Source organism: Coturnix japonica, chromosome 12 (genome assembly GCF_001577835.2).
Source record: "Coturnix japonica isolate 7356 chromosome 12, Coturnix japonica 2.1, whole genome shotgun sequence".
NCBI classification, from domain to species: domain Eukaryota; kingdom Metazoa; phylum Chordata; class Aves; order Galliformes; family Phasianidae; genus Coturnix; species Coturnix japonica.
Window position 1 is genome coordinate 4,209,976 of NC_029527.1, and position 27,621 is coordinate 4,237,596.

The window sequence follows — 27,621 nt, forward strand, 5'->3', positions numbered from 1 at the left end:
CTCTTCACATGAGACAGAGGCTGAAGGCATTCGACGTTCCTCCTTTTCCAAAGAGGATCACATTCATGTGCAAGGGAGAATAGAGAATCCTGTGTGTCACAAGTGGCTGAGTGGGTGTGCGAGGAGTCTGACGTGTCACTGTCCTGCCTGGCAAGGTCCCCATCTAGCTGTGTCGACACCAGCTGGGAGACAGTCTTTTCAATTTCAGCTGACAGATCTGCTATGTCTAAGAGTTCTGCCTCTACCACCTGTCTGTTTTCAGCCAAGTCTAGCAACAGCTTGCACACCAGGTGAATGAGTTTTGGCACATGTTTGAGGTGCCTGCTCTCATAACCATGGAGCAGGTGTCTCTGGCGGGTCAGGTACTGGGACAGCGTCACCCTGTGCGCCTTGGGCTCACAGCAAGCAAACACATTTCTGAGAGGAATCAAAAACTGAGTGAATTCTCTGATGCACAGTAACTGCCCTCTAGTCTGAATAGAATTAGGCCTTTTTGCTCTGACAAAAAGAATGGCTTGATCGGCAGTCATTCTTGTTGCAAAAACTAAGTAGCAAGCGACTAGAACACCTGGAACACAGAAAGAGAAGCATTAGTTCAATAATTTTCAAACTAAAACAATTATTCAGAAGAACTATGGGATGAAAATGAATATAGGTGAAGATACAAGCTTTGTGCCCACTACTGTATGATGCTGTGGGGTTAGTTGCTTTTGTTGGACCCTAAGACAGTAAATCCATTCTCACTACACTTTGAGTGAGAGCAGTGGAGGCTTCTACAGGAAGGACTTAGGCAAATGGGTGTTGAAAAAGCAAGGAGTGCATGAAATTTTAGGTGACATTTTTTTCCCAGCAAAAGGAAGATGTCCCATTGAATGCAGCAGGAAATTACTGCACTGAAATTTTGCAGGTTGCTGTTTTTACATACTAAATCTGATCTCTTCCAGCTACTGACAGAGCATTTCCACTGATTTAATATTTCAATAACTTTGTAGATGTACATCTTGCAGTGAATTTAATCTTTTAATCATTTATGAACAGAAAGTGTTCTGCATCTTCAGAAAGGCGGTTGTTATCATGCAGCAGAACACACATACCTGTCCGTCCAAGTCCTGCATGACAGTGAACAGCCACTCTCCCTTCCTGCAGCGCAAAAGCCATGACTTTTACCATATCAAGTATAGTAGTAAGAGATGCCACTCCATAATCCTTCCATCCAAAATTATAAAAATAAACTAAAATAAAAAGAGAAAGAGTTATTTGCTTTAATGAAGGTGACGTTTTCAGTTCTACATGCAGAGATGACTAATAATAAATGACAGTAAGAAAATTGCATAAAGATTTTTGAGGAGTCTGACTACATACTGTTTACAAGAGATTATTTTCCTATGTCAGAGTACTCTTGCTATTGCAATTTGGTAAATGCATGAAGCTAGCACTGGATTGTCAAACTCGAGTTCAGCTGGAATGCAAAAAATCTAACAAGACCGAATGATTCATACAAAAATTACTGAGCTATCTAGAAGTAAAGCATCATTTTTCCCTTTTACAAATTAAAGCACTGCTTCAGGCAAAAGCTTTTTCTTACACAGAGGCGCTTTTACGCACGTCATCGCATGAAAACACAAAAAATACTGTCATTACAAATGTCTTCTAATGAAATGCACAATTTGAAACACCATTAACGTATTAGATATTTGGGAACTGAGAGGAAAAAATTAACCAGCTGTTGTCCCTTCTTCCTTCTAAGCACTAGGTTTGGGGTCATGGATAATGTGTTATTCACCATGGATTGTATTTGCCAAGCTTTATCACAGAATCACAGAATGGCCTGGGTTGAAAAGGACCTCAATGATCATCCAGTTTCAACCCCTCTGTCACAGGCAAGTTTGCCAACTACTAGACCAGGCTGCTGAGAGCCACACCGAGCCTGGCCTTGATGCTTACACCCTAACCTGTGCAACGTTTCTTACATAGCTATTTAAGACATGCAAATTCAAGTAAAAATATCTGGAGCTGAAATGAATAATGAATGAGGCCCAGCAGCAGGAGTGCGCGTACTGCCAGCCTCCATGAACGCCTCAGGAAGGTAGGTGAAGCCACTTTCTTGCTCCAGCGGATTCCCACAGCTTGCATGCTCCCCAGGACGCTGCAGGTTAATTATGGTTTTTATGCCACATCTAAGGAAGGAAGAGATGAAATACGTGTTTATTCCTAGTGGAGAATAAGGACATTTACCAACAATCCAAATATAGGTTGAAAGAGAAAATTAGACTGGGAGTTCTATTAGTAATACATGCTATAAATAATGGGTAAATTTTCTTACCTTTCAAACTGTTCAATGATGTTGTACTTTTCAATCAATTCTGTTGAGGGTCGAGCCATAGCCAGTATGTTATCTGTTATCCTGAGGAATTAAACAATAATAATAATACTTACTATTTTCACATTAATAAGAATAATTATGTTAATAATTTCCTGGCAATTAATTTGCCAAGCTAAGGCTGCTGTGTTATTTTCAATGCGACAGATGTGCTGCTGATGTACTAGAAATTCTTGTTCAAAAAAGTTAGTGGTGAATGCTCTTAAGTGGATACAGATATTACATATCAAAGCAACCTTTACTGGAATTGTTTGAATGCCAGTCCAATTAACACAGTAAGAAATTCCTTTGAATAGAAATCCGAGCTGCTCCCTGTTTGGCCCTTTAAGGCTGTTATGCTTCTGAGCAGCATTCACTGTTAGAAGATTGTTAAGAACTTAAAGGAGTGCTTCACATCAGTATTGCTGTATATGAATATGCTTTTTTCAAACATATTTCATCTCCGATAAATGTTTTTCCTTCACTTGATATCCTATCATGAACACATTTTAGCTCCTTTGCATTTTAAATCTCAGTGAGAACTGCCTGTAGTGCAAGATACCTTTATCAGAATTCATGTCAGTTTGACTTCTCTTTTAATATATGCAAAGGTTCCAGATACATTTAGTGACAGTAAATGCTGCATACTACCAAGAAGAGTAGAGCCCTTTAATAGCTTGCTCCTGGTCACTCCATCGAGCCGGGTTCTCATACTTGCACGCACGACCACCGCATGCCATTGAGCACTGCATGTGCCCAGGGATGACATGGCGAAGGCGCTCCCCCACTTTGGTGTATTTTGCTGTCGGCCGCCTTGAACTTCCTACAACAGAAGCAAAAACCCCTTTATTAAAGAGCCTCACGAGTTCATCTCCACCCTTCAAGTATCAGCTCAACCTTAAATGACGAAGTTACAAAGAGCATAAATATACAGTATACATTTATAACTATGGATTCTGAGGAAAAACCCATTTGCTTGCATTACTAAAGTTGGTGTTTGTCACAGCAAATGTGTTCTTCTGATGAAGCTATCGGCGTGCAATACCCTGTGCAGGGGAACAGCTGACAGTCACCTGAAACCAGAAAGAGCCACAGACGTGTGGCAGGTGTATGAAGGTTTGCTTCTGTTTTAGGTTACAGTGAAAAGCATGCATTAATCCACAGATAAGGGATCAACAAGCAAAATATAAAATACAGGGGGGAAAAAAAATAGTACTTTATGCAATACAACAGAAGTGGATGAACTTATTAACAGAGTCAACAACAACAGAACTGCCCAAAGGTCTCAATGAGAACTACTTTACTTTTTTTCTCCGGAAAAGTTGCATCCATCTCCTCGGGGCTCAACGATGATATTGCCACCATCACCCGGTGTGTCGATGATGAGAGAACCTCTACAACTGAGCTCCGGCGCCTCTGGATGATGCGAAGAAGGGGATCGGAGGAAGAATGCCTCCGACCCTGGAAAAAGGTGCTAAAAATACTCACTGCTGAGCGCCGCCGGGGTGAGCCCTGCATGGTGACCGGCCCCACTGACAGCCCAGCACAGCTGTCGAGGAGGCACGGATCTGAAAGCCAAGTTGCTCAGAGCTGAAGTTGCAGCGAGATGCGCATCCCTCAGTCTGCTGGAGCAGCTAGTCAGCATGGGCTGAGCTGTCTCCATAGTGACAAACAATGAGGGTTCTGCTGCCAGCCAGCCCCGTGGCAGCGACATTCTGTATGAATTGATTCTGTTTGGGACAAAGTGTTCTGCTGCTGATGAAAATAGTTGCATTTCAAGTAGATAATTGTGAAAATGGACTGGGAAACAACCAAAACATTTTTCCATAAACAATGTGAGTATTTTAGTTAGTCGTAAATGACATACATTCAGAACTCACTTAGACACAAAACAGTATATTCAAGGGAACAATCAAAATGTATTTGGAGGCTCTGCTTCCTGAGAAATCTGTAAGTACATTACACACCCCCACCTCCTGGTTTTACATTCCACAGCCACCTCTCTCCCTCCGCTGAGCTGCTGCGAAATGCATCATTAGCTCTGTAATAATTGGGATTAGTGTGTTCCTACTGAAATGGCTCAGTATGCGATGAATTGTAGACTGTTCACTTTGGACCATTCATATCTTCTAACAAACACAATTTGTTACTCAAAACAAAAGGCTTATTTTTATTTTTCAGGGCGCAGCTTTTATTAACCAGAGCTGTTAGCCCTACAGAGTGAGATAAAGCAGATTATAGGGAGGAGAAGACGCATCAGTTGAGTGCTTTAGGCTTTTGAAGGTAGATATTAGGTGGCAAATTGCCTCCCACTTTGCTGCCAGTGTGCTAAGAAAGAGAATGAGTTGGCCAGAAAAATTACTGCGATCTCAAAAGCACAACATTCTCAAGCAAGTTACGTGGAAAATGGAAACGTGGTTGTTTTTAAAGTCATCCAATTGCCTGAGTGTTAAAGGGGAGAGAACAGGGAGATGAAGCAAACTCACCACAGCCAATTGGTCAATTAACAAAATCACACCATGTTTTCCTAAGGATGCATACTTCATTCAGTCTGATTTTTTTTTTTGTGTTATGGAAACAGTAATCCTTAAAGAGGAATTGCATATGAGAAAGCTCATTTTTGATACAAAATCATGAGGCAAAAATCTGCTGTTTCTTTCAGGTACTGAACAGGGACTGAGTGACTAAAGACACAGTAAGGACTTGGGTAGAAAACAGGCATCTGGAAACATCTTTGGTGATGTTGTATGTGAAAAGGAGAATGTTAAAGCTGTTAGCTGTTGTCTCAAAGATCTGACTATCCTAATGAAGCCGATATAAGGAGACAGGGAAATACTTAAATATGCTTTTATTTTGGGTGTTCAGTTGAAGAGAAGGGAAGGAGATGAAAAAGGCTCTTCAAGTGCTGCCTATGTCCAGAAAACAAACAAAAAATGCTTTTGAGTTAATTACATTGCTTTCTCATATTTAATTCTTAACTCTTCCTGGGATTTTTTCTCCTGTATATATTGAGTGATAGTGGAGCCAGAGATGAGCAAGCAAAAATGCTGCACACCCTTATTTTTCCACTGAATCCAGCATGATTTGCAAATACTCACCCAGAAACTATCAGTGTTTTCTTGTAGAGGGTTTTATTGTTGAAGGTTTGTTTGTGCCTTCAGAGAGCCAGGCGGCTTCTGAACATGGAAATGATGCCATTTCTTTAAGTAAGAGACTTGGCAATTTGAAGGTCACTGAAATGTTTGACATCTTAACACATCGTGGCAATGGGAAGTCACACAGTTTGTTTTTGTTATAGCCATTTTATGCTTATAATTTGGGAATCATGTCCATTTTTCCCCTATGGAAAATTGCTTCTTTTTTAGAATTGATTTAAGCTGTTTTTAAGCTTATAAATAGTGTAAGTGAAAAAATAGTTACCTGAACTCATATCTGCAAGATACACACTGCTCTCTAGCAATGAAGAGTACGGTAGTTCATTTTGCAGCAAAACTCCTGCAGCCATTGCAGTACCTGTGGAAACAGTAATATGTTTGCTTTCAATCTACAAGATCAAAAATGCAACATAAAGCTTAATTAAAGCTCAGTACCTGGCACCTGGATTCAAAGTCATCCAAGGGTTAAGATCTGGGCATCCAGGCATAGATTACTACTTTCTTTTTGGTGTGCACTCTTAAAACTCACCAGTACCACTATTTGTCCTAGCAATCAGAAGTCACTTGTGTATTGCAGCTCCAGAGTCTGGCTGATGATGTACCTTACAGCTGGATTTTTCCTGACCATACCAATCATAGTTTTAGTTGATACTCCCAAACTGGGTATAAGGTACATGCCTTCTCTGTTCTCTTCCCTTCACTCTGTTTTAGTATGCTGGCAAGTTTGAAATCACATCTATGAAGATTTTCCTTTAATAAGAAAACAGAACACAAGTCTGTCTAAGCAGAAAGCATACCTTCCTATAATACAAAGCAAGCTGAACAGATTGCATCTGAAAAACAGATAATACAAGGAAAGCTGTCATTGTGAACTTATTAATCAGTCGCTGTGATGTTTAGGTAAAACAACTTTGTGTATCCTGAGTGCACAACCTTACTTCTCTTATCTCAGTAGTAAAACAGTTGCAGATACAGTAGTAAAGAAAGCATGTCTGTGCTGTAACTATTGAAACTCTTCTAAATAAACCTTCTGTCCCAAATTCTGCAAAAACAATACTAAGATTCAGCGTCACAGTGTTCTAAGAGACAGGTTTACTGCAATAATAATAGTGAGGATTATAATGTGGTAAACATCCAGTGCTGTGTTGAGGGATTAATTGAAACTAGTCTTCTATAAACAGTGTTTATGGACTTTATTCCACATCAGTGTCACCTAGTACAGCCCCATCCCTTACAGGTGCTTAGGGTGGGAACTGCATACACATACACATGAGTAACCCATTAATACTTGCTGCATGAGTGGCCTCAAAGAGATCAGAATTGCATTTGCCTGTGAAAGCCAAGGGGTCTTTTGAAAGTTTAGTGATGCTAAGCGATACATGCCTTATGTGAATATGTATATTGTGAAGGATGCTCATTAAGACGAGTCTTGATGTAGAATAAAGGCAAATACTTTCTATTCAGCTGCACCTGATGGACACTAGAGAAAATCAAGCCTCAGATGTTATTCCAGGTCATGTTCCTTACGAGCTCTCTGGGGGAGCTGAGTCACGTGCTTCATGGCCGGCATGACACCACCTTAATCAGATCCGCTCTGTGCCATGCTTTTCTATTGCCATGACAGCAAAGAGGCTGCTCTTTTAATCCTGGTATCACAACTTAAGAAATGGAACAGTGTCTTAGGTGATTGATGTTCCATCTCTTTATCATGGGAAGCAGTGTTGTTAAGCTTGCATAAACAGCACAGGCAATGAAATGGGAGTAAAAACAACATCTGTGGTGCTGGCTGACTGAAATAAATGGCAGGACCACATTGCCCAGGGAAATGGGGGTCTGTTGGAGTCAGGCACCAGGCACTAAGGGGTTATTCCAGCAGGCCCCTCAGAGGCATGAATTATGAACTTGCTTTGGTGTTTCTCTGTGTATCTCAGAGGGCTTTTCCTCACTTCTGTGCAAACCAGTTCCTAGCAGAAAGGATGTCTCAGATTTTGTTGCCAGTTGGTAGCACTGCCGATTCACTTATTGCGTTTGCTAACAGATGACAGCTGTCACATCCAACTTGCTGTGTCATATAATCACAGGTGGATTTCTGTCAGAGGAAATAGCACAGGCACACTGTGCTTCCTTAGGTGAGATCAGTCTGTGCTCCCACTTTGTTTCTAAGGGGTGATGCAGCCTCTGGAATAAAAGAACCCTTTGTGAAGGTACAAGTTAAGCAGCAAAAAGCCATGCAGCAAGTAGGACAAGTAAGAAATGGGGGCCTGCAACTGACTGGTCCACCCAGAAAGGAGGAAAGAAAGATCACAGCCATTACTCCACAGCCCAAAACTGGCTGAGGTGTCACTCTGCCCTCCACAAAGGCTGAATATTTCCTGTGTTTACAGGATCTGGAAATCAGTGTTTTCCAGTTACTGGGCTGATTTTTTGCTTCAGAATGAAATGAGAGAAGGGAATAATGTCTGATGTTTCAGCAGCCAGAAAACAAGCCCCAAAGTGCTAAGATTCCTACTGTACCTTAGCAAATAATATGGTTGCTTAACAGATGTCTTCAGAACATGCTTTCAAACAGGAGAGTTTGCATTCCCAACTGGAATGATTCCATTGGTGGCAGTGCAGCTGCCAGCACAGAGTAATCCTCCCCCCATTTCTGTGGAGCTGTTTACTAACAGTGAGGGCCCATTTCTCCAGATTTGTATGGATTTGGTAACCTAGAACATGACCGCAGACCACACATTGAAAAGATCAGTTCCATGTATTAGCATGAAAAATCTTGGGTAATCTTCCCATTGTAAATGTGTTGTATTCATACAAGAGAGGCAAATGCTGTTGCTTATTCCTGTCATGTAAGATGTGGAGATCACTTGTAGTATTTTCTTGCTTTTAAAGTAAGTTGTTCTCCCCCCTTGCAGCATTCACAGACAAGGAACAAGTCAATGGGAAACCTGCTAAGGGAACACAGTCAATACAGCTGCAGGTAGGGGCCATGGTAGGTTAGCACCTAAGCCCTCAGGTAACATTTACTCCATGGCCTGGTTCTGCAAGTACTTATCTTCTTGAATGGCTTTGCTCCTGGGAGCAGTCCCACAGAAGTCAAGAGGATCTCTGTATTAATATGAGATTACATGGGATAAAATTTCATTGCCCAAATGCAAAGTTCTGTAAAGTGCACTAATGAAGATGTTCAGTAATTAAAGACCACTCAGCTAACAAGACAAAGCAAAAATACGATCACGTAAGGGTTGCTTATAATTAATGACAAGGTTAAGAGCTTGGTGGTTATGAATGGTGAAACAAAAGCACTACCTGGGAGCTACGTGAGCAATTGGAAATGGCAAATAAATACACTGGTACAGGACAAAGGGAAGACGAGGTATTAATTTGATCACAACTTCATACAGTTTAGAGGTATGTGATTTACACAGCAGAACAGTACTGCACCTGTTGTAGAACTGCTGCAATCTCACACATCCAGAACTGATTTGTTACTTCCATAAGCAGCATTTGTTTTAGTTTAAGGTGAACGTCACTCAATCATTACACCTTATATTTACAAAGGACTATAACTGCTTTCACATACAAAAGAGACAAAAGGATTCAATTGGTTAGGAAGTTATGTAGGTGCTGGTCTGGTGATTCACTATTTGCTATTAGCAGCTTTATTTTACAGGAATAGCAACTGAAAATGGGCAAATGACTGGATTCATCTCACTGAGTCACATCAGCTTTCAGTGCTAACGCAACAGTTAACAGAAGTTATCATAACCTGCCTTGCACGGGCTGGCAACCAGTAATTACTACTGAGGAGTTGAAAGGAGATGGGGTGAAAATGACTAAAGGAACTGCTCTACAAACAACACAAGTGACTCTGATATTCTTGATCATGAATACCATGTTTACTAAGCCAGATTTTTGTACGTAAGACTACATACAAAGGAACGAAATACCTTCAGTGCTGCTGAGTGCTACTGAAGGAATTCGGAAGTGGCAAAGATTTAACATGGAACTCTACAAGGTAAAAGGGCTTACACCTAAACTAGTCAAAAACGTAATAAATATAAGTGAGTCTTAAAGCAGAAGTGCAGGATTTTCAGTCTAACATCTTACCTGTGACCCTGCAAAAAGAGCGAGTGAATGCTGATCCCTTCATTGCCGCAGTACCACCCCCAGAAATATGCTGTAGGGAAATCCCGTTTACAGAAGAGATGCTGAATTATGTTGCCGCAGTGTTTCCTGTAGTTAATTGGATTCACGGAGGTAATCTGGGAGGAGCCAATAACTATCTTTTCTTAACTTAAGACTGTACGAGGAATGCCTTGCGGGCTATGCAGATAATCATCTCATGAACTGCTTTCCGTGTCCACCTAGATTTCAGAGGGATTGAGGCAAAGAGGCCACGCCAAGCTCTTCGAAGAACAGAGCCCTCCATACCACCCTGCTCCATCCCTTCCATTCACCCCCTTTTGCTATCAACCACAAGAAGTGTGGGTCTGTGTGCCCCAGCCAAGAGAGCACAGCTCCAAAGATCATTCTGGGAATGCGCCCACATCAACTGCAGTTCAATTGATGCATTAACTTTAAAACACCATGAAAAGAAAACCAGATTCACGTCTCATTGTTCCTGTCTACTTTTTTCTTTTTCATTTTTCATCCAGTATAGCAAAGACTGTCATTAAAGCATACATACACTGAGTGCAGATTCACTGCATTAACATCCTAAAAGCATAGCAAGAATAAGTTATCCTGAATGCAAAGGATTCTGCTAAAAAAGAACAGACTTGATTTAACTCATTCAAGCCTGACTGAAGTAATAAAACAAGCTCAATAAAATCAGATTTGATGTTCTATTTCACCAAATCAACTCCAGCATTATCTGAGGAGAAAAAGATTTCATCTATTTCCACAGCTTCCCCATGTGTCTTATTAATAAGAAAAAAAACCCAAACACAAACAAGCTGGCATTAATTAAGTGCTTACTCACTGCTTATCATTAATACCTCCCAATTACTTAGTGAAAAGTCATTGGCATTGTTATTGTTGTAGGCTGAAGAAGGAAGAACAATGCAACTACCTGAATAAAAAAAGGAGTAAGCAGTCCTTAAGATCACACTTTTTTGTACTTGGGGCTTAAATGGAGCTTAAAGAGTCTGTGATCTGGTGGACCCTGGGCAGTAACCAAAACATATCACTGCCTCAGAGGCAGAATGCAGCTCTGAGCTCTTAGGGTTGACTTTGCTGCAGCCTTACAGTACCTAAAGGAAGCCTATAAACAGGAGGGGAGTCAACTCTTTGAAAGGGTAGATAACAGCAGGACAAGGGGAAATGGTTTTAAGTTGAGGGAGGGAAGATTTAGGTTGGATATCAGGGGGAAGGTCTTTATTACAAGAGTGCTGAGGTGCTGGAACAGCAGCCCAGAGAGGTTGTGGATACCCCATCCCTGGAGGTGCTCAAGGCCTGGTTGGATGGGGCCCTGGGCAGCCTGGGCTGGTATTAAATGGGGAGGCTGGTGGCCCCACCTGTGTTGGGGGGGTTTGTAGTTACCAGTGACTTGCTGCCTCTCATCCCTACACTTGTACTCTTCAGAAGGAATGGCAGCTCGTTCAGCTGAACAATTGATTATTTCCCCAGAGGTCTGAAAAGCTGAGCTCGTTCCAGGAATGGGTGCCAAACATGTTTGTTCCAACAGGCTCAGTCATCGCATTGTTGTCAAGAGGAGGCTTTGTGCTGGGGATGACTTTTTGGGGGTGTCAGCCATTAGGCTGAAATAATCTGCCATTTTCAAAGTAAGAGTGCTCAGTGTAGGTGGGAAGCTGGTGACTAAACTAACAATCTTTCTCTCCAGGTTTGGCATTTTCCTCTTTAAACAAAATAAGAATCCCGCGTCCTCTGGAAAATTCTATTGAACTGTGATGGCCATTAAAAGACATTAACAGGCTTTTCAGGTAAGTAGAGCAGGGTCACTGGGCTGCAGGCAGCTTGTTGCTGCAGCATCACACTGGCTGCCTCCCAGCAGTGTGCTTAGCAGAGGCACCTGTCCCCTGTCCTTAGGTAGAACTGCATTAGGGCAGGCAGTGAAGTTAAACCTTCAAGTTTACTAAAGCTTAACTTTCTTTAAGGTTGCTTTGAATTTAGCACAAGCAGCGTATTTAGATTCCTAGCTGACTTGGAACATCTCCAGCTTCATCTTTTGCTTTTTGCTCTTCTTGCTCTTGAGTAATAAAAATCAATTAACGTTGCTTCATTTTCAGCTTGCATTAAAACACTGCGGGGATTGCTTTTAGTTTTGTGTTATTCACAAACAGTATGAAATTTTATTAGAGGCTTTTTACAGGCTTTGCTTTTAGGTTGGTGACTCTTAAGCATAATGCAGCATCACACTGCAAACTGATCATAAGAGCATAGGACTTCACCAACAGTGTTACTCATGTGAGACACATACTTAAGCATAGATGCTTAATGAGATCCCAGAGCAGCAGCCAGCTGAGGAGCCCCAGCCTCATTCGTCATCTGTACTTCCTACATTCATTCCTTTCCTCTTTTGTTCCGCTGTTGGATAGAACTGACAAGATGGAATACAACAGAAATACAGGGAGATGGTAGGAAAAGGCAGAACTGAAGATTTCAATTCCAGAGAGCTCTAATACTGATGGATTGCATCACACATTACTGACAGATCATTCATTGAGCTCACAACACAACAGGTGACCACCAGCCTACAGGCTACAAGCACTTGTTCAGCCACAGGCTCTGAGATGAAAGAAAAGCTGCAACTTCAAGGATATACAGGTTGAAAAGGGAGAGGAGAGCTGGGCTATAGCAACCCACTTCAGCTCTGTGTTGTGATACAGCTCATCTTTTGACCATACAACACAGTGGCAAAGCCTTCATCCAGTCATTGCCTGCTTTGGGTTAGCAGCACTGCCTCTGAAACACCAAACATCGGGTTGTTGGAAAGCTGCAGAACTAGGAAATCAAATCCTTCCTTCATACAACTTCTGAAGAGCTGCCACAGGCTTTGCCAGTCTGTGCCGACCTTTCCAAATGCACCGCTTAATGTTTGCATGACATATAGGAAACATTGGCCCTGCAGCCATGGAGCAGCTATGGAGGAAACGACAACAAAGCTCAAAAACAGCACATAAAGTGGGAAAGACGAACCGGTGAGGAAAGGAAGGAGATAGGAAGTAGGCAGTTCTTTATAAACAGCCCGTGCTGCCCTTTAAGCCCTCGCCTAATTAGAGGATTACACCGCTAATTATATCTCTGGAGCGTTGTTCTTCCATCACGGCCCTTAGGACCGCCTCCACCACTCGCTTTGCCTTTGTTTCCTCGCACGTGTGGCTCTGTATGTTTTACACACAAACCTCCCATGTCAACAGCAGAGGGACGGACGTTTCAAGCAATACGTCATTGCAAACGCCAGCATCAGCTCTGCTGCGTGCATCCTTTCGGGCTCCATTACCCCAAAAACAGACCTCCCCCCGCCCCGCCCCGAGCTGCCCCGGGCACCGCCACCTCCGGCCGGGTTTAAGCATCACCCGCTGAGCAGCCCCGCTATCACAGCGTAGGGACGGCACAGCTGGGCGGCCACATATAGGGCCGGGGGCACCGAACCCACCTGCACCAACGCTCCGCCGCCGCTCCGCCGCCACCCGGCATGGGGAAGGCGGAGCCGGGCAGCGCGCATGCGGTGGAGCGGGGTATGGATGTGTTGTGCCTTGGGACGGCAGCGAGGATGGGGGGAGGTTGGGATGCGGTTTAACGTCTGTTTGATGCTTCCCTGCCAGCCTGCGGGATGGGAGACGTTGGAAGCCGGTTGCTTCCTTCCCGTAGGTCGGGAAATGAGAGCGTCCTGGGGGTGGCTTCCCTGGCTGCGTCAGTAGCAAGGTTGGGTGAGAGGAGAAATTGCTTATGACTCGAAGAAGTAAACACTATTTTGTAGTAGTGTATGTTTAGAAATACAGCTCTTGGGTTGTTGTATTATGAAGTTAGTTCTTGCTTGCAAAGCTGCGATAGCTTCTAGGTGTTGTGAATCGTTGTGGATGTAGCATTATACATTGTTATACATTGTGTTGTGAGGCTGTTCTGCTATACAGCAGAAGAAACAATGAAGCCACATCAGTAGGCTGAATTTCTGGGTACGTAGTGAGATTCTGTAAGGCTGAATTCAAAGAGGACACCTGCAGAGTAACTCCATAAGGCTGAACCCACCTTTCCCAGATCTAAGTCCTGATGTTTGGATCTTGGAAACCTTACCTGGCTGAGACTTATTGTAGATCAGCACATGCCACCTTGTGGCAAATTAACAGCGTGCATCTGGGCTGCTGCTGCTCGTGTGTCTATTTAAGTGCTTAAGGGACAGGATTTATTTCTTGTCTGTTTCTTAAGATCTTTTCCAATCACAAATGGAAGCATGTTAGGAGAATTTTTTCCTGTTTGTGTTCATCGCAGGCCTTTAAGTATCCTAGTATCCCACTATGATTTTCTGGTGTTGAAACTGATGACATAAATCCATGCAGAGGATATCAGCTGGGGTTTAATGGCTACCCCAGTTAGGTTTTCTTTTCCCTACGTGGAATTTTGATGTGGAATGCTGGTTTTTGCAAACAGGATGGATTCTACCTTTGCAGTTGACATGGCTGTATATAACTAATTGTGTTGAAGGAAATGCAATTTGTGAAAAAGCTGGGCAACATTCTTATTTCATCTGCATTTCTAAACCATGCCTCACCCTCAGCAAGCATGGTTAGGCATTGGAACGCATTGCCCAGGGAAGTGGTAAAGGTGTTTTGCACTTTGATCTCATGTTCTGCCTATATAAAACATATTGTTGGTGCTCCTTACCTCTCTTGTGTAAGGACTTCAAGACTGTTAAGGACAGTCTTGTGCGCTGGACTTTAAATGTGTTGTTTCTCCTCTTGTTTTCTCAAGTCCCACTTGTTTACTGTCACAGTGTCCTTTCCCAGCATAAATACAGTGTTTACAAAGATGATTTAGGCTTTCACTGCAAGCCTTTCATTTGCAGCGCTTCTGCAGGCACATCAGTGCACGGGACAATGTCTCTCTTGTTCACAGTGAACATCAGTGTTGTGGGAAGGGAACAAAAGACTGGAAGGGGTAATCAGCAGATGCAGTGAAACAATGCTATAACAAGAAAAAGTAGCTGGAGGGGGCTGCTCCTGAGGTTGGAGGAGTGCTCTGTGAGGGGTGGCAACGCCTACCAAAAAGACACTGAAAAGATGCTGTTGCAGTGGGTGAAGGTGTGACCTGCTTTTTATTATAGTAATCTGCTTTCATCATTCATCTGTGTGTAACCTTCTAAAACAAATTCTTAAGTACTTTCCATTTTGTGAAGTCTGTGAGGGTCGAAGCTCTATGCAACTCTATAGCTGCAACTTAATATGAGCCACAGAAGGAAATAACTTTTAATAGGATACCATAGCAGCTGTAGGTTTGCAGGGAGCTAATTGAAACCATATTCTCTTACCACTCTGCCTTGAGCGTTAGAAAGAAGTATTTTAAGTGAGGTGTAGTTCAATCTAGTGGTGATTGGGGGATGATTAAAGCTTATGAGTTTACAGTCTACAGCTTTTTGGTGGGTTTGTTAATTTTTTTTGTTTGGCTTTATAAGTCTTCAATTGAAGGGGGTTTCCCATGGCTTCCAAATTAGCTTGGGTTGGTGGACCTACAAAAGATAAATGCCATAAGCCTTGTGATGCTAAGTGACAGCTCTCAGTCACCCCTGTACAAATGTGATCAGTTTCTTAAAACTCAGTGCCTGCTGAGAGACTCTGAGTATATGAAAGCAGCTCTTTGCTTCTAGAGTAGGTATCTCGGGTTAGAAACAATTACTAACTAACTAATAGTTTTCTTTCGCTCTAATGAAAACAAGTTTGCATGGTGGAATGGCAGCTTCCGAAGGGAAATGTTGAAAGAGGAGGGATTAAAGGAGTGATTTGTATTTTATTTTCCCCTGGAAACAAGAACAAGGAGGAATTACTTGTTAACAGATCACCTGGGATGGCTGAGGAACAGAGTTGAGTGATGAGTCTGTGCTGGTTTTTATTGCCAAAAGTGAAAAACCCATCCCAGGGTTTGTGTAGGAAGGTGAGAAAGGAAGGCTGAGCTGCAGATGTGAAGGCTTGTTAATTGTCTTTGCGGCACTGAACAGAACCCAGAGACACTTCAGGATTAGGCTTCGACAAAAGGAATGGCAGATATTCATAGGAAGAATTCTCATCTGGGAGATTCTGATATAAGAAAAAGGCTTTTAGGATAAAGGTGGTGAAGCACTGGCACAGGTTGCCCGGAGAGGTGATGAGTACCTCATCCCTGCAGACACCCAAGATCAGACTGCTCGTGTTCTGAGCATCTGATGGAGCTGTAGGTGCCCCTGTTCAGTGCAGGAGAGTTGGATCAGATGGCCTTTAGGAATACCTTCCAACTCAAATGATTCTATGATTCTATGTATCCATTGGTACTCCTGGAGCTGGGTATGCAGAGGGCAGGGGCAGCTCTCAGATAGGTATGGAAGTGCTGCTGGAGAGCTGTATTTTAAAGCAGGTTTGCTTTGTCTGTGGTCTCACTGCCCCATTCCATGAAAGTTGTGTCAATACAAACAGAGCTGCAAGCCTTGTTTCCAGAGCTTGAACTGACAGCCAAGTACAGTTGTGCAGGAAGGGCTCAGCCACTTGTTTCCTAGAGCACAGGGAGATGGGCTGCTTCATCACTGCCAACCATTCTGCAAGCAACCCTTCTGATTCCATGCATTTCTTTGTTGGTTTTTGTTTTTTTTTCCTTTATAAAAATTAGAGTCCTTCAGGGCTGAAGGAAACCACATTTGATTTGGGGATATAATACAGGCAGTATAAAGAAGGGTTTTTTTTTTTTATAAAGAAATCAGCAGATTTTTGGAGGTTATTTGCTCAGCTCTACTATTAACGTGGTGTCGTTTGCCAGACTGTGATCAAAACCACTTGGCAGGAGAGACTTTGTCAGGAGGGTGAGCCAGTGGAGTGGAGCTGTCATCTAAATACGTCCAGAAAAACCGTTCTCTTGGCATAGAAAACAGACTGTTTACAGAAAAAATAAACATGCCCTCTAAAATTATGTTTCTTCTCTGTAAAATCATGGAAGGTCACCAGACTGTGACCCTACAGAAGGAGCGTAACACTTTATGAGACTTCTGTCAAAGCACGTGATAAAAAATAAATACACTGTAATAAAGAAGTGTCAGTCTGATGGCTGAGATGTGCCTTCCTAACGCGTTCTGTCTCCCTGCTGTAAGATGTGCTGTGCGTGCTGCTAGGCAAAGGAAGCCCATCTGGAGGGGATATCAAATCCATCCATTTTCTTGACGTATCAGTTGATGTAATTAACTTTTGTTTCATCTCCCGAGTAAGCCTCATAAACACTAAAATGTGTCAAAGTAAAATATAATTTATTGAAGGGCGTGATTTCTAGAAGTCCTTATGATGTATCAGCTGCTGGATAGAGCCCCAGATGCTGAATATCCACAAGGAACAAGATCTGGCCAGACCTTGGTTGTTCTCTGAGTGGTGCCAATAGATAGATGAGATAGAGCTGAGAGCTGTGGGAGCCACCTCTGCCTGCTGCTTTGTGTTGGGGCAGTAGGAGCACCTCCTCTTTGCTGCTCAGAATTTCCAGGTGTATTCTTTATAATGGTTCCTTTTTCCTCCTCTGCAAGGCTGTTTGTTGAAATTCTGCTGTGTAAACTCCTGGCATGGGAGCAAGAAATGTCATTCATGAGAGCCCAGGTAAGCCAGCATTGAGGCTTAGCCTGCCCTGAGCTCCCTGCTGTCACAGCTGTGTTGGTGTCTGGTCAGCCTAGGTGAAACAAACACCCCACACCACCACAATCAGGAAGTTGTAGCTCTGTTTTTGAGGGCCATGCAGATATGTCATCAGTGCTGCTGGGATACCTTTGGGTTTTCTGAATGTACACAACCACATTACTCAGTGTAACCCTTTCTCAGCAGTTCGGAGGTGAAAAAGGACTTCCTCGCTGCCACCCTCAGTCTCACATACAGTGCTAAACCTGTCAGATGGCCCTGCTGGCAACTCCACCACTACTATTATACCCGTGAATTGCATAGGATATATTGAACGTTCTAAAACCTGAGCTATCAGCTTGCTGAGGATGAGTATGCAAGTGTTCAGCCTTGGGTTTAGCACACCCTGCCAACCCACTGAAGTTTTATGTTAATCAAGAAAAAGAGAAAGTCTTCCATTTGGTGGTAGTTTAAATTCTGCTTGGTTATAACTCACAGCCCCAAAGCATAAGAATTAAGTTTAATAGTTCATAAATTACACAGCATGCAGCACATACTGTTGTAATCTGCACATACTCCATACAAAGTATTAACACCGATGTCTAAACAAAAATTCAAAGTCACTGTAGGCAATCTTAAACCTCAGCTGTACAGTTTTCCTGAACTATTTTGGCTGTAGACATGACTTTTCACCCCTCTACCCCCATATGGTATTAATTCAATTGTTTTATATGTTATACATGCGTAAGAACTAGAAGGGATTTCCTCCAACAACAAACACTGAGGATAAAAAGGTTGGTGTTTATAAAAACGTCAAACTGAAAAGCTCTTCCATAGCTCGCTGGAGGACGGCTATCCTTTAAAACTCAAAGGCCGATCATTCGGAGAGGAAAGCTGGAAGCTGATGCCCATTTCTCACTCATTGGGACTCTCAGCAGCAAGCGGGCAGAGAGGAGGCTGAGGGAACTTGGGCTTGGTTAAAAAGATCAGGAAGCAGCTGATTTGGTTCCCAGGGGTGTGGGTTTTGATCACCTCTGTTTGCTTTTTGCTTAGGAACTCAGCATGAATGGAAGGAGAAGAAGCTCTGAGGACAGTTGGCACTGTGCTGCAAGGTGTTGGAAGGGAAACCCTTCCTTGCAGCTGGAGTGGTGCTGTCCCACAGGAGGGCTGGCAGGGTGACAAATGAGGGGTCAGGAGAAGACAAGGGACCATCATCATGGGTCTGTGCCATTTGCCTGCAGGCACAGGGCTGTGCTTGGCCAAGGGCAGGCTGGGAGAACTTTTGGAGTCCTTGGGCCCAATCCTAACAGTGCTGATCAGCTTCCTTGCTTGGAATCAAATTAAGTATCAGCAGAGAGCATGGCTGGAACGTATGGTGTGGATTTGGGAAAAGGGGAGCATGCAGGAGTTTTGTAGGCTTGAGAAACTGCTGTCTCAGTTTGGTGTGTGAGCACGCTGAGAATGCCTCTGGGATGGGCTGAGATCTCAAAGAGCCTTAAGAGGCAGGAGTAGGAGTGAGGACCAAAACGGCAGATGGGAGGTGAGGGAGAGAAGCTGGAAAGAGCGTGCTGCTTTAATACGGCTTGGAGCTTCAGCAGGAAGCAGCTGGTGAGCTGGTGTGCAGGAAAAGGAAGCAGCATCATGGGGTTGCATTGCTGTGTGCTCTCTGGTTCGTCTGTGGCATCTCTGAGATTAAACGGGAGGATCTCAGAACATTGCTGCAGACGGTCTGCTTGTCCCAATAACCCATCAGTCTGATGCACAGAGGCATTTCTATTGCCACTGACGTTCTTTGAAACAACGATCCTCATTGATTCATAGAATCATAGAATCACAAAATTAATTAGGATCGCTACGCTCTCAGCTTTTGGATCTTCTTCCATTTTTGGAACCAAAATGATGAAAACTGCTGGAAAGATTCGAATGAGGCGGTCACACACTGCCGTGCTGCTCTTTCCGGAGTGATGCACCGGGGGATGCTGTCGTTGCGGCGGGGGTGGCCCGGCAGAGGGCACCAGCGGCCCGAGATCCGCCGGCCCAGATCCACGGACCCGACCCTCAGCCCCCCCAGCCCCAGCGCCGGCCCCGTCACCGGGAGCCGCGATGCTGCGTGGGCCCCCGGCCCTGCGAAATGAGAGGGAGGCGAAGGGAAGAAGCTGGCGGACAAAGCCTAGAACTGCGTTAAGCAGACCCATCTGTGGCTCAGATCTCTATCGGGTCCGTGGAATTTGGTCCAAAAAATTTGGAAGTGTCATAATATATGTACAGAAAAGCAAAACTGTTTAAACTTCTTAAGCGGTCATGGCCATATATGGGTTTATGGTTCTGTTCTGGATGTGGTAAGTAGAAATGTGCCGTATCGACAGTCAGGCAGACAGGGCAGAAGTCAGCTCTCGTTTGACCTGAGGTGATGGCACTGTGCTGATGCAGGTGGTGTTTGCCCTCACAGAAAGCAGACCAGGAGCTGCCTGCCTTCCCTGTAGTGCTGCGACAACATCAGCAGGTACCAAACAGGTGTTTGGAAGGTGTGAGCATCACCCTTGGTGGGTTCCCAGGACAGGGGTTTGTTGGTGTCCTCAGTGCAAGCTGGGAGGTCACCAGGTGTGGGACCTCCACTGGGGGCACAGCTGCTTGAGTACCCACTAAAGCAAGCAAGGTGAAAGCAGCCTTCATGTCATCACACCACTCCATGACCAGTGTAGGGCAAAAACCTTAAAGAAGGTTTTAGGGGGATCTCTCCTGCCAGGGTGTGAGGCACAAGGGAGGCACAGGGCCTTGTGCCCAAGCCCTGCTCCCTTATGACAATGACTCCTATGGGAAAAGTTTCATTTTTAAGCATCCACTGAATCTCAGCCAAACTACAGAGATTAAAGCAGATATAGGCTCTTAGGAATGTAAACAGCATACAGGAAATTCTAATCCACAAGGCATAATTTTATTCCAAAAACATGATTCCATCCCAAGATGATAAATCAGCCTCACCTTCTGTGTGTGCTGTGCCTGGGATCCTCAGTTCCCATCTCCTTCTGCTGGTGAAGCTCCCCATAGATGCTGGCCATGCCCTGGGCTGGTGGTGGCCTCAGAGGCTGCCTGGGGCTTTGGGCATCAGTCACACTGCTTAGTGCCCAGCTTGGCACCACCAAGCCCACCCTTCAGGGACCACTTGTGGGGCTTTGGACACCCGGGTGTTCAGTTTGGGAACTTTTCTTTAAGCATTTCTCATTGGTGTGATTTTCTTTAGTGCTCAGTGGGTGCACTCTGCAGCCTGTTTGGTTCCATGGGGGTAGGGAGAGAATCTGCCCCTGCTCTGCTGGGAGGGTGCTTTGGTGGATCTGTACCACAGATTAAAATAAGATTTGCATTGAAATGCAAAGGCAGAAAAATAAGCTAACAGAAAAGAGCCAAAACCTCTACTAAATTGTTTCATATCATGTGCCTGTTATAGAGAGCTTTGCTATTTAATTGGCTCTTAACAAGGTTTTTAACTGGCTGTAGTGGCGCTTGGGAGAGTCTGGCAAGTCAGCTTTAATATGATTGTAATATGTATAAAACATGGTGTTATTGAAGAAATTAAGAGTTTCAATTAGCCATTATTGTGTTAAATGCCTGCAGCACCTCCCCGCTGCTCCATAAAGACACAGCCAGGTGGAACCAACAGACCAACGCTGCTGAAAACCCACAGAATGTGGGGTTTGCTCTGTTTCTTCGTTTTGCTGTTAAAAACTGGAGGGCCTGCTCTGCATAGATGTCATCATTAACTTAATTCTGTGAACTGTAAACTGTCCTATTCCAGTCAGTGAGCAGGGCACGCAGTGAGCTGCCTGAGCACACCTCTTCGTAGCATAGGGGATGATGTGACATCGGGAAGGGCATCTCTAATTGGCCGGCAGATGTGGGGTTTGCTAGAATTGAACACTGGGGCCATAAGGACAGTTCCTTGCTTTCTGATTAGGACTTTTTTTTACTGTCTAGAAATAGGTGGTACAGCCATAGCTGTGGTTTCAGACAGGCTGTAATTACTGACCGGGTGCACCCACCTGTGGCTCACGGTGTGTTTATGCCCGGCCATTGCAGTGCACACTCACTGCCTGCAGCTCTGTGCCCATACGTGGCTGTGGCAGTGCTGTGTGTGGCACAGCCATCCCAAAGCCCCACACTGAAGGATTTCTGCTCGTGTTCTCCATCATATCACCGAGGGGCTCGGCGGCATTTCCCAGTATTGGAGCTGTGCATCAAAGCCACGCGTTGTTTTCGTGTGTGACAGGTGATCCGGCTGCTTAAGGCTGTACCAGCCCCATGTCAGCACCGTGACAGCATCGGCATGGACAGTGCCTAGAACTGCTCCTCTGCGAGGATCCCGGGCAGGGAAGTGCAGGAGGCTGCCCCGAGCAATGCAGATGATTCTGCTATTTCTTTTGGTTGTCTGGTTTTCTTGGGTTTGATAGCGGCTCCAGGTGGATAAGGGAGAAAGATAGCACTGTCAGCAAGGGAAAACGTAACGGCGGCCCTCTGACAGCCGTGACACGGAGCCCACGGAGCCCCGTGTCAGCCCGGAGGTCGGTGCGAGGAGGGGGCAGTGCCTGGAAGCGCTGTCTCAGCCCTAACGCTGCCTCCGCCGGCTCTCGCGGTGGGTTTGTTCTTCCGAGCATTGCTCCCCTCCCCTGTGAAGGAGGGCAAAGGAAAACTAAAAACAAAACAAACAAACAAAAAAAACCAACCACAAAACAATGGAAAACAACGCTAAAACTAAAAACAGAACTCCGCGCTTTTAAAGATATTATTTAAAAAGGGAAAGAAGGGGGGGAAGAAAAGAAAGAAAAAAAAAGAAAGGAAGAAAGAAAAAGAAAAGAGTGGGACTCGCTGTTTTAAGTCAGCCTTTTTCCTACTCACTGTGCGCGTTCCGCAGCACGGCGGTGGCACGGAGGGCAGCTCCCGGTACAGGCACAAATCCCGACAGCGGCGGCTCTGGGGATGGTTTCCGTCCGTTTGGAGGAACGAGGTCCGGGGGCGGCGGGGCGGGGACGTGTCTCGATGCTGGGGCACAGAGCTCCGCACCTTCTGCCCGGAGCTGTAAGGAGGGAAGGGCCGAGCAACGTGGCCTCGGGCATCGCTTTGGGGTCCGCGTGTCAGCGCTGAGATCCCCGCGGCAGCGAGCGCAGAGCGCTGCTCGGATGGAGCCGCTCCGTCACCCTCCTGCCCAGCGTGATGTCACGGCTTCCACTCTTCCCACCGCTCTGCGGATTTCCTGGACGCCGAGTGGCAGCAGAAGGCAGCGCCGGGGCCCGCAGAGCTCCGAGGCTGCCCCGAAGCCGTAGGGACGGGGACGGTGGTGCGGGGCTGTGCGGGGGAGGAGCGGGACGGTGGGGTCAATCTATCTCTATCTCTATCTCTATCTCTATCTATCTCTATCTCTATCTCTATCTCTATCTCTATCTCTATCTCTATCTCTATCTCTCTATCATGGCCATATCTGTAACTACATCTATATATCTACGTCCGTATCCATATCCATATCCATATCCAATCTCTAATCTCTTTATCAATCAATCTCTCTCCATATATATCTGATCTGTACCTACTTGTCACCCTTTCTGCACAAAATCTCTTTCCCCCATGCACGCAGCGCGTTTCTTAAAGTACCCCAACGGGACAGAGTTTCTCTTCGGTTCTTTTTCGTGTTATGGTTGCTCCACGCAGGGAAACGCGATGGGATCTTAACGGAGGAAAGGTGGGAAAATGGACAAAACTCTCCTTCCCGTCAAAACGGGAATGAACCGCCCAAAGCTCCGTTCCCCCCGCAGCCCTCGGAACAGCCGCAGTGTGACAGTGAGCGGCGGAGGGCTCTGCACTGTGCCCTGGGTGAGATCGATGAGTCCCGAAACGAACGTGAACGGTTTGGTAAAAGAATAGAAACGAATCTTGAGCAGTGAGGTGGCTTTGGGAACACCCTGCCTTTCTAACGATGCGATAAACGCTTCGCGTGGAGCAAACAACACAAACCCGTTAAATGCGGAGCGTTTTCTTTTTAAGAAGACCGAGGCGCTTCCCTTCCAATAGATGGGAAACGAAGTGCGAGTAATTCGGGGCTGCGTTCGTTCGCCCCATCGCTGCCGAACGACACACGGTGCCCAGCGCGTCCCCTCGGGATGGGGCTGGCTGGGAAGCAGCGGAGGATCGCATCCACGTTAGGAGGTGCGAAATCAGCGCTCGGATTTGGGAGTTCTGCGAATTAAACGATTTCCGTCATTTTAAGAGTCACGGTTAAATATAGTTTTATATATATTCGTATATCTACACCAAGCGATTTACTTTGAGCGGTGGGATTCGCACCGCAATGATTTTAAACCATTATCCGAGGGTGCAGCCGGAGGGTCCTTCCAGCCCCGTATCGGGGCACCGCACCGATCCCGCACCGATCCCGCACCGCTGCCGCTTCAATCCTCGGCCGCGTCGGCGTCTTCGGGGCCGCGAATTGCCATAAGCGGTTCTGTGCGCTCGGCTCGGTGCCGTGCCCAGAGATGCGGGGCGAAGTGGGGCTGAGATGGGATGAATCTTTGCCGTGTGTCCGAGTTTTGTTTTATTTTAAATTAATCGTGGTGCGACAGCTGCTCTCGGAGTGACGGTGTTTAACACTGCGCTATGGCAGCGTCCGCTCGCTCGACTGTGGCCCATTTTCTCCCCACTTCGCTCCCAATTACCCGTCCCGTTATTTATCGCCGTGACACCCAGGGCCTCCTCTGCCCCGGCCTTTAGGAACCGGCACGAAAACGGGAGGGGGGCGCTCGGGACCCCACAGGGGAAGGGAGGGGGGGGGGCTCCCCAAAGCCCTCTCACGGGTTTTAGAGCATCGTTTTAAATTGACGGGACTCGGAGCATGGGGAAGCGTTCCGCTCCTCTCTGTGCTTTGTTTCTTTTCCCGACCAACCACTCTGAGTTCCCCCATAGGGATGTGGCCGAGCTCGGGGCCCCTCCGCACCCCGCGGGGCCCTGCTCTGTGCTGTGCTGCCTGGGGCCGAGCGGGGCCGTGCCCGGGGGAGTTGGAGGGGGCGGGCAGGTGGCGGGCGGTGCCAGGAGCGCCCTGCAGGGGAAAGAGTGAGACGAAGGGGAGGGGGAGAATGGGGGCGCACGGCAGCTTTGGGCCCACGCTCTGTCGGATATGTGCCTACCCACTGCCCGCCTTGAGGCCCGTTTGCTTTATATGGCAGCGGATCAAATGCTACGCCGTAACCTCCCGCTTCCAGGTACTCGCCCGCCCCGGCCCCTTCCTTCCTCCACAGCCCCTCCCGCGCCCTCCCCCGCCCGCCGCAGCCTCCGGGGCCGTATAATAGGGCCGCTGCCCGTCGGGCCGGGCCGGGTTGGGGAGGTGCTGCCCGGTGCCGCGCCCCGTGCGTGCGTGCGGCGGAACGGCCGCGGGCCGGCGGCGGCGCTCGGGGCGGTCCCGAGGCACTCGAGGAGCCGGAGCGGGGGGGGGGCGCCGAGCCGGGCCCTGCCCAGGGGTAGGGCGGGGTAGGGGCGATGGGCAGAGCCCCCGCTGCCCGGCTCCCAGCGGCCGGGGGGCTGCGTTAGGGCCCGGCGGCCGGGCTCGGCTCGGCTCGGCACGGCCCGGGCGGCGGCGAGGATGCAGCACCCGCTGGAGCTGGGGGCCGCGCACTACTTCCCGGCCGAAGCCTTTCCCGATCACCGATCGCACCGCTACCGCAGTTTCATGATTGAGGAGATCCTCACCGATCCCCCCGACGCCAAAGGAGCGGCGCCGCCCGGGGAGCTGCTCAAGTTTGGGGTGCAGGCGCTGCTGTCGGCGCGACCCTACCACAACCACCTCGGTATGTCCCGGGCGGGGACGGGGCTGCAGTTATGGGGCGCGGGTGGCTGTAGGGCCGTGGAGAGCGGTGCTGTGCGCGGAGAGACGGGGGATGGAGAGTGCGTGCCGTGTCGGGACGTGGTGAGGGATCTACCGGTGCAGGATAGGTTATTAAGGACAGATTTTTTTGTTGTGTTCTGTTTTTTGGTGCTGTTGTTGGCATTTTTTGGTTGATTTTTGTTATTTTACTTTTATTTTATTTTATTTTAACGCGAGTATTTAACCTGCGATCGCGAATGCTTTCGCTTCCAAAGCTGTCCTCGTCTGCTGTTCATTTATCCATAGAAGCGAACAGAACGGGAGGATTCCAAATTCTTGTTTGCTTCTTAAAAAACGAAATTGGGAAAAGCATCGAGCCCCGTAGAAGTGCATGTATTGGAACACTAGGATTCACGATTGTTTTAGATATCGGTCTGAAATGCCGACCCGCACCGGTGTGTGTCCGTGTGTGCAATTCGGGCCGGGCCCGGCTGTGCTTTCGAAGTCCCAGGGCCGTGCTCAGCGGTCGCGGTGCTGCGTAGGGCGGTGGGATCTGTCCGCTTTTGGTGCGAGGTCCCTGGGCGCTTGATAGGGCCCCGCATGGCCGCACGTCGGGGCCGAGCTCGAGTTTGACGGCGCGGCCGTGGGCCCGTTAACGCTTGAATCTGTCAGGCGGCACCAGCTCCTAAATGGTTCCAAAAGGTTTCCGTGGTTAATGTGAGAATCTCTGGGTGGCTGCCGGCTGCAGGGCACGGCGTGACCCCACAGCGGCAGCAGGAGAAGGGCTCGGGGCCTTGCGCGGAGCCCATCCCGAGGAGCCCCCGGGGCCTCCCGGCTCTCACGGCCGCTCTCTCCCGCAGCCGTTCTGAAGGCGGAGCCGGCAGCCGTCTTCAAGTTCCCGCTGGCTCCCCTGGGCTGCTCGGGGCTGGGCTCGGCGCTTCTGGCCGCCGGCTCGGGGCTGCAGGGCGGCTCCGCCTCGCCCCACCTCCCGCTGGAGCTGCACCTCCGCGGCAAACTGGAGCCGGGCGGCCCCGAGCAAGGCAACAAAGCCAAGAAAGGCCGCCGCAGCCGCACCGTCTTCACAGAGCTGCAGCTCATGGGGCTGGAGAAGCGCTTCGAGAAGCAGAAGTACCTCTCGACGCCCGACAGGTACCGGCGGGGCGGCGCGGGGGCATCGTCCGGAGAGAAGGAGGAGATCCGCGGGCCGGGCCGGGTCTCATTGCCTCTCTCCTGCCCGCAGAATAGACCTGGCCGAATCACTGGGGCTCAGCCAACTCCAGGTGAAAACCTGGTACCAGAACAGGCGCATGAAATGGAAGAAAATAGTAAGTGCCCGCACCGGGCCCTCCCGGGGGAAAAAAAAACCAAAAACATATATATGTATGACATACACGTATATGATTTGATATGTTTTGATATACGTGTATGTCTCCGCTCCATGCGGCCACAGCTTACGGGCTGCCCCAGCTCGAACCTTTCCGGCGCCGCTCGGGCAGCGGGGACTTTTCCCTGCCGGCTCCGCGGACCGGAGCGCTGCTTTACGCGGGTGTCCCTGTGCCCTCCCTGCCCCGCAGGTGCTGCAGGGGGGCGGCCTGGAATCCCCCACCAAACCAAAGGGCCGCCCCAAGAAGAACTCCATCCCCAGCAGCGAGCAGCTCTCGGAGCAGGAGCGCGCCCGGGACGCCGAGAAACCCCCCGAGAGCCTGGGCTCGCCGGCTGAGGTCAGCCAGGAGGAGTGAGGGCACGGCCCGGCCCCACCGCCGCCGTCCGGGAGCGCGGGGACCCCTAGAGCCGCGCCGGGCCCCGGAGAGCGCTGCCCCGGGCGGGTGGAACCCTGCACGCAGCGGCCCGGGCGGTAGAGGCCGGGGGCGGAGGGTGGTGGGGCCGCGGTCGGAGCACCCAGCGCACAGCTCGACCCCCGGCCCTGAGACCCGCGGTGTGCGGCGGCCTGGGGGGCACCGGGTCCGCCCTCGGCATTGCTCGCTGCGTGAAACCCTGTGGTGCCCCCAGTTATTCGAAAACTGCATTTTATGATCGGTTTTTATTAATGCGAAGATATTTACTTTATTTCAATAAAGTATTTTATGGACTATTGCTCTGAGTAACGTAGTGCTTTTTATCTTCTTTTTAATCGTTTCTTTATATTTCTGTTTGGGTTTGGGTTTTTTTTTTTCCTCCTCGTTTTCGGCTACACGTCATACCCGAAGGCTGCTCGGGGCCGGGCCTTGGCCGCACTCAGAGGAGCGAAACGTTGTCTTTTTACCTCTAAGAAATGCAGCATTGCCGTCTAACAGGCGGCTGAGATGCGGCGGCACATCTAAATGCTGCTTTGGGAAGACGGGGTTGGTGATGCTCCGCTCAGTTCTCGGGCAAAGGGGGCAGAGATATTCCACCGACCTCGGGGCTCTGCGCTCATTGAGGCGACGTAGCAAGGAGCCGTGGCACTGTTTTAATTTCCTCATTCCTTGCTGTACCTTT

The 27,621-nt window shown here is 47.5% G+C and overlaps 2 protein-coding genes across 5 annotated transcripts in view; one reads left to right on the forward strand and one right to left on the reverse strand.

Annotated features, from left to right (window-relative positions):
- The window catches only part of PTPDC1 (protein tyrosine phosphatase domain containing 1), a 17,165-nt gene extending 3,953 nt beyond the window's left edge, over positions 1-13,212 (reverse strand). Inside the window, exons 1-7 of one of the 4 annotated variants that reach the window (XM_015874793.2) lie at positions 13,130-13,212; positions 5,780-5,872; positions 3,011-3,182; positions 2,324-2,404; positions 2,059-2,177; positions 1,095-1,232; positions 1-568 (exon numbers count right to left, since the gene is read on the reverse strand). The exon at positions 1-568 is cut by the window's left edge and continues 652 nt beyond it. In XM_015874793.2, coding sequence (XP_015730279.1) covers positions 1-568; positions 1,095-1,232; positions 2,059-2,177; positions 2,324-2,404; positions 3,011-3,182; positions 5,780-5,864 — 1,163 coding nt within the window. In that variant the 5' untranslated portion in view covers positions 5,865-5,872; positions 13,130-13,212. Of the gene's footprint in view, positions 569-1,094; positions 1,233-2,058; positions 2,178-2,323; positions 2,405-3,010; positions 3,183-3,663; positions 5,754-5,779; positions 5,873-13,129 lie in introns of those variants that run through there. The other 3 variants (XM_015874792.2, XM_015874790.2, XM_015874791.2) reach the window with 3 other exon arrangements.
- A 1,269-nt stretch (positions 13,213-14,481) lies between these two features.
- BARX1 (BARX homeobox 1) lies at positions 14,482-27,237 on the forward strand. Its single transcript, XM_015874688.2, has 4 exons — positions 14,482-25,126; positions 26,004-26,292; positions 26,384-26,468; positions 26,718-27,237. Exons 1-4 carry the CDS (start codon positions 24,922-24,924, stop codon positions 26,880-26,882), a joined length of 744 nt encoding a protein of 247 aa, XP_015730174.1. The 5' UTR covers positions 14,482-24,921; the 3' UTR covers positions 26,883-27,237.
- The last annotated feature ends 384 nt before the right edge of the window (positions 27,238-27,621 follow it).

What these genes read in the sequence shown, in the direction of transcription:
- BARX1 (XM_015874688.2), top strand. Translation starts at nt 24,922, where the DNA reads ATGCAGCACCCGCTGGAGCTGGGGGCCGCGCACTACTTCCCGGCCGAA. An exon ending in ACCCTACCACAACCACCTCG is followed by an intron (nt 25,127 to 26,003) that starts GTATGTCCCGGG and finishes TCTCTCCCGCAG; the next exon opens with CCGTTCTGAAGGCGGAGCCG. An exon ending in TACCTCTCGACGCCCGACAG is followed by an intron (nt 26,293 to 26,383) that starts GTACCGGCGGGG and finishes TCCTGCCCGCAG; the next exon opens with AATAGACCTGGCCGAATCAC.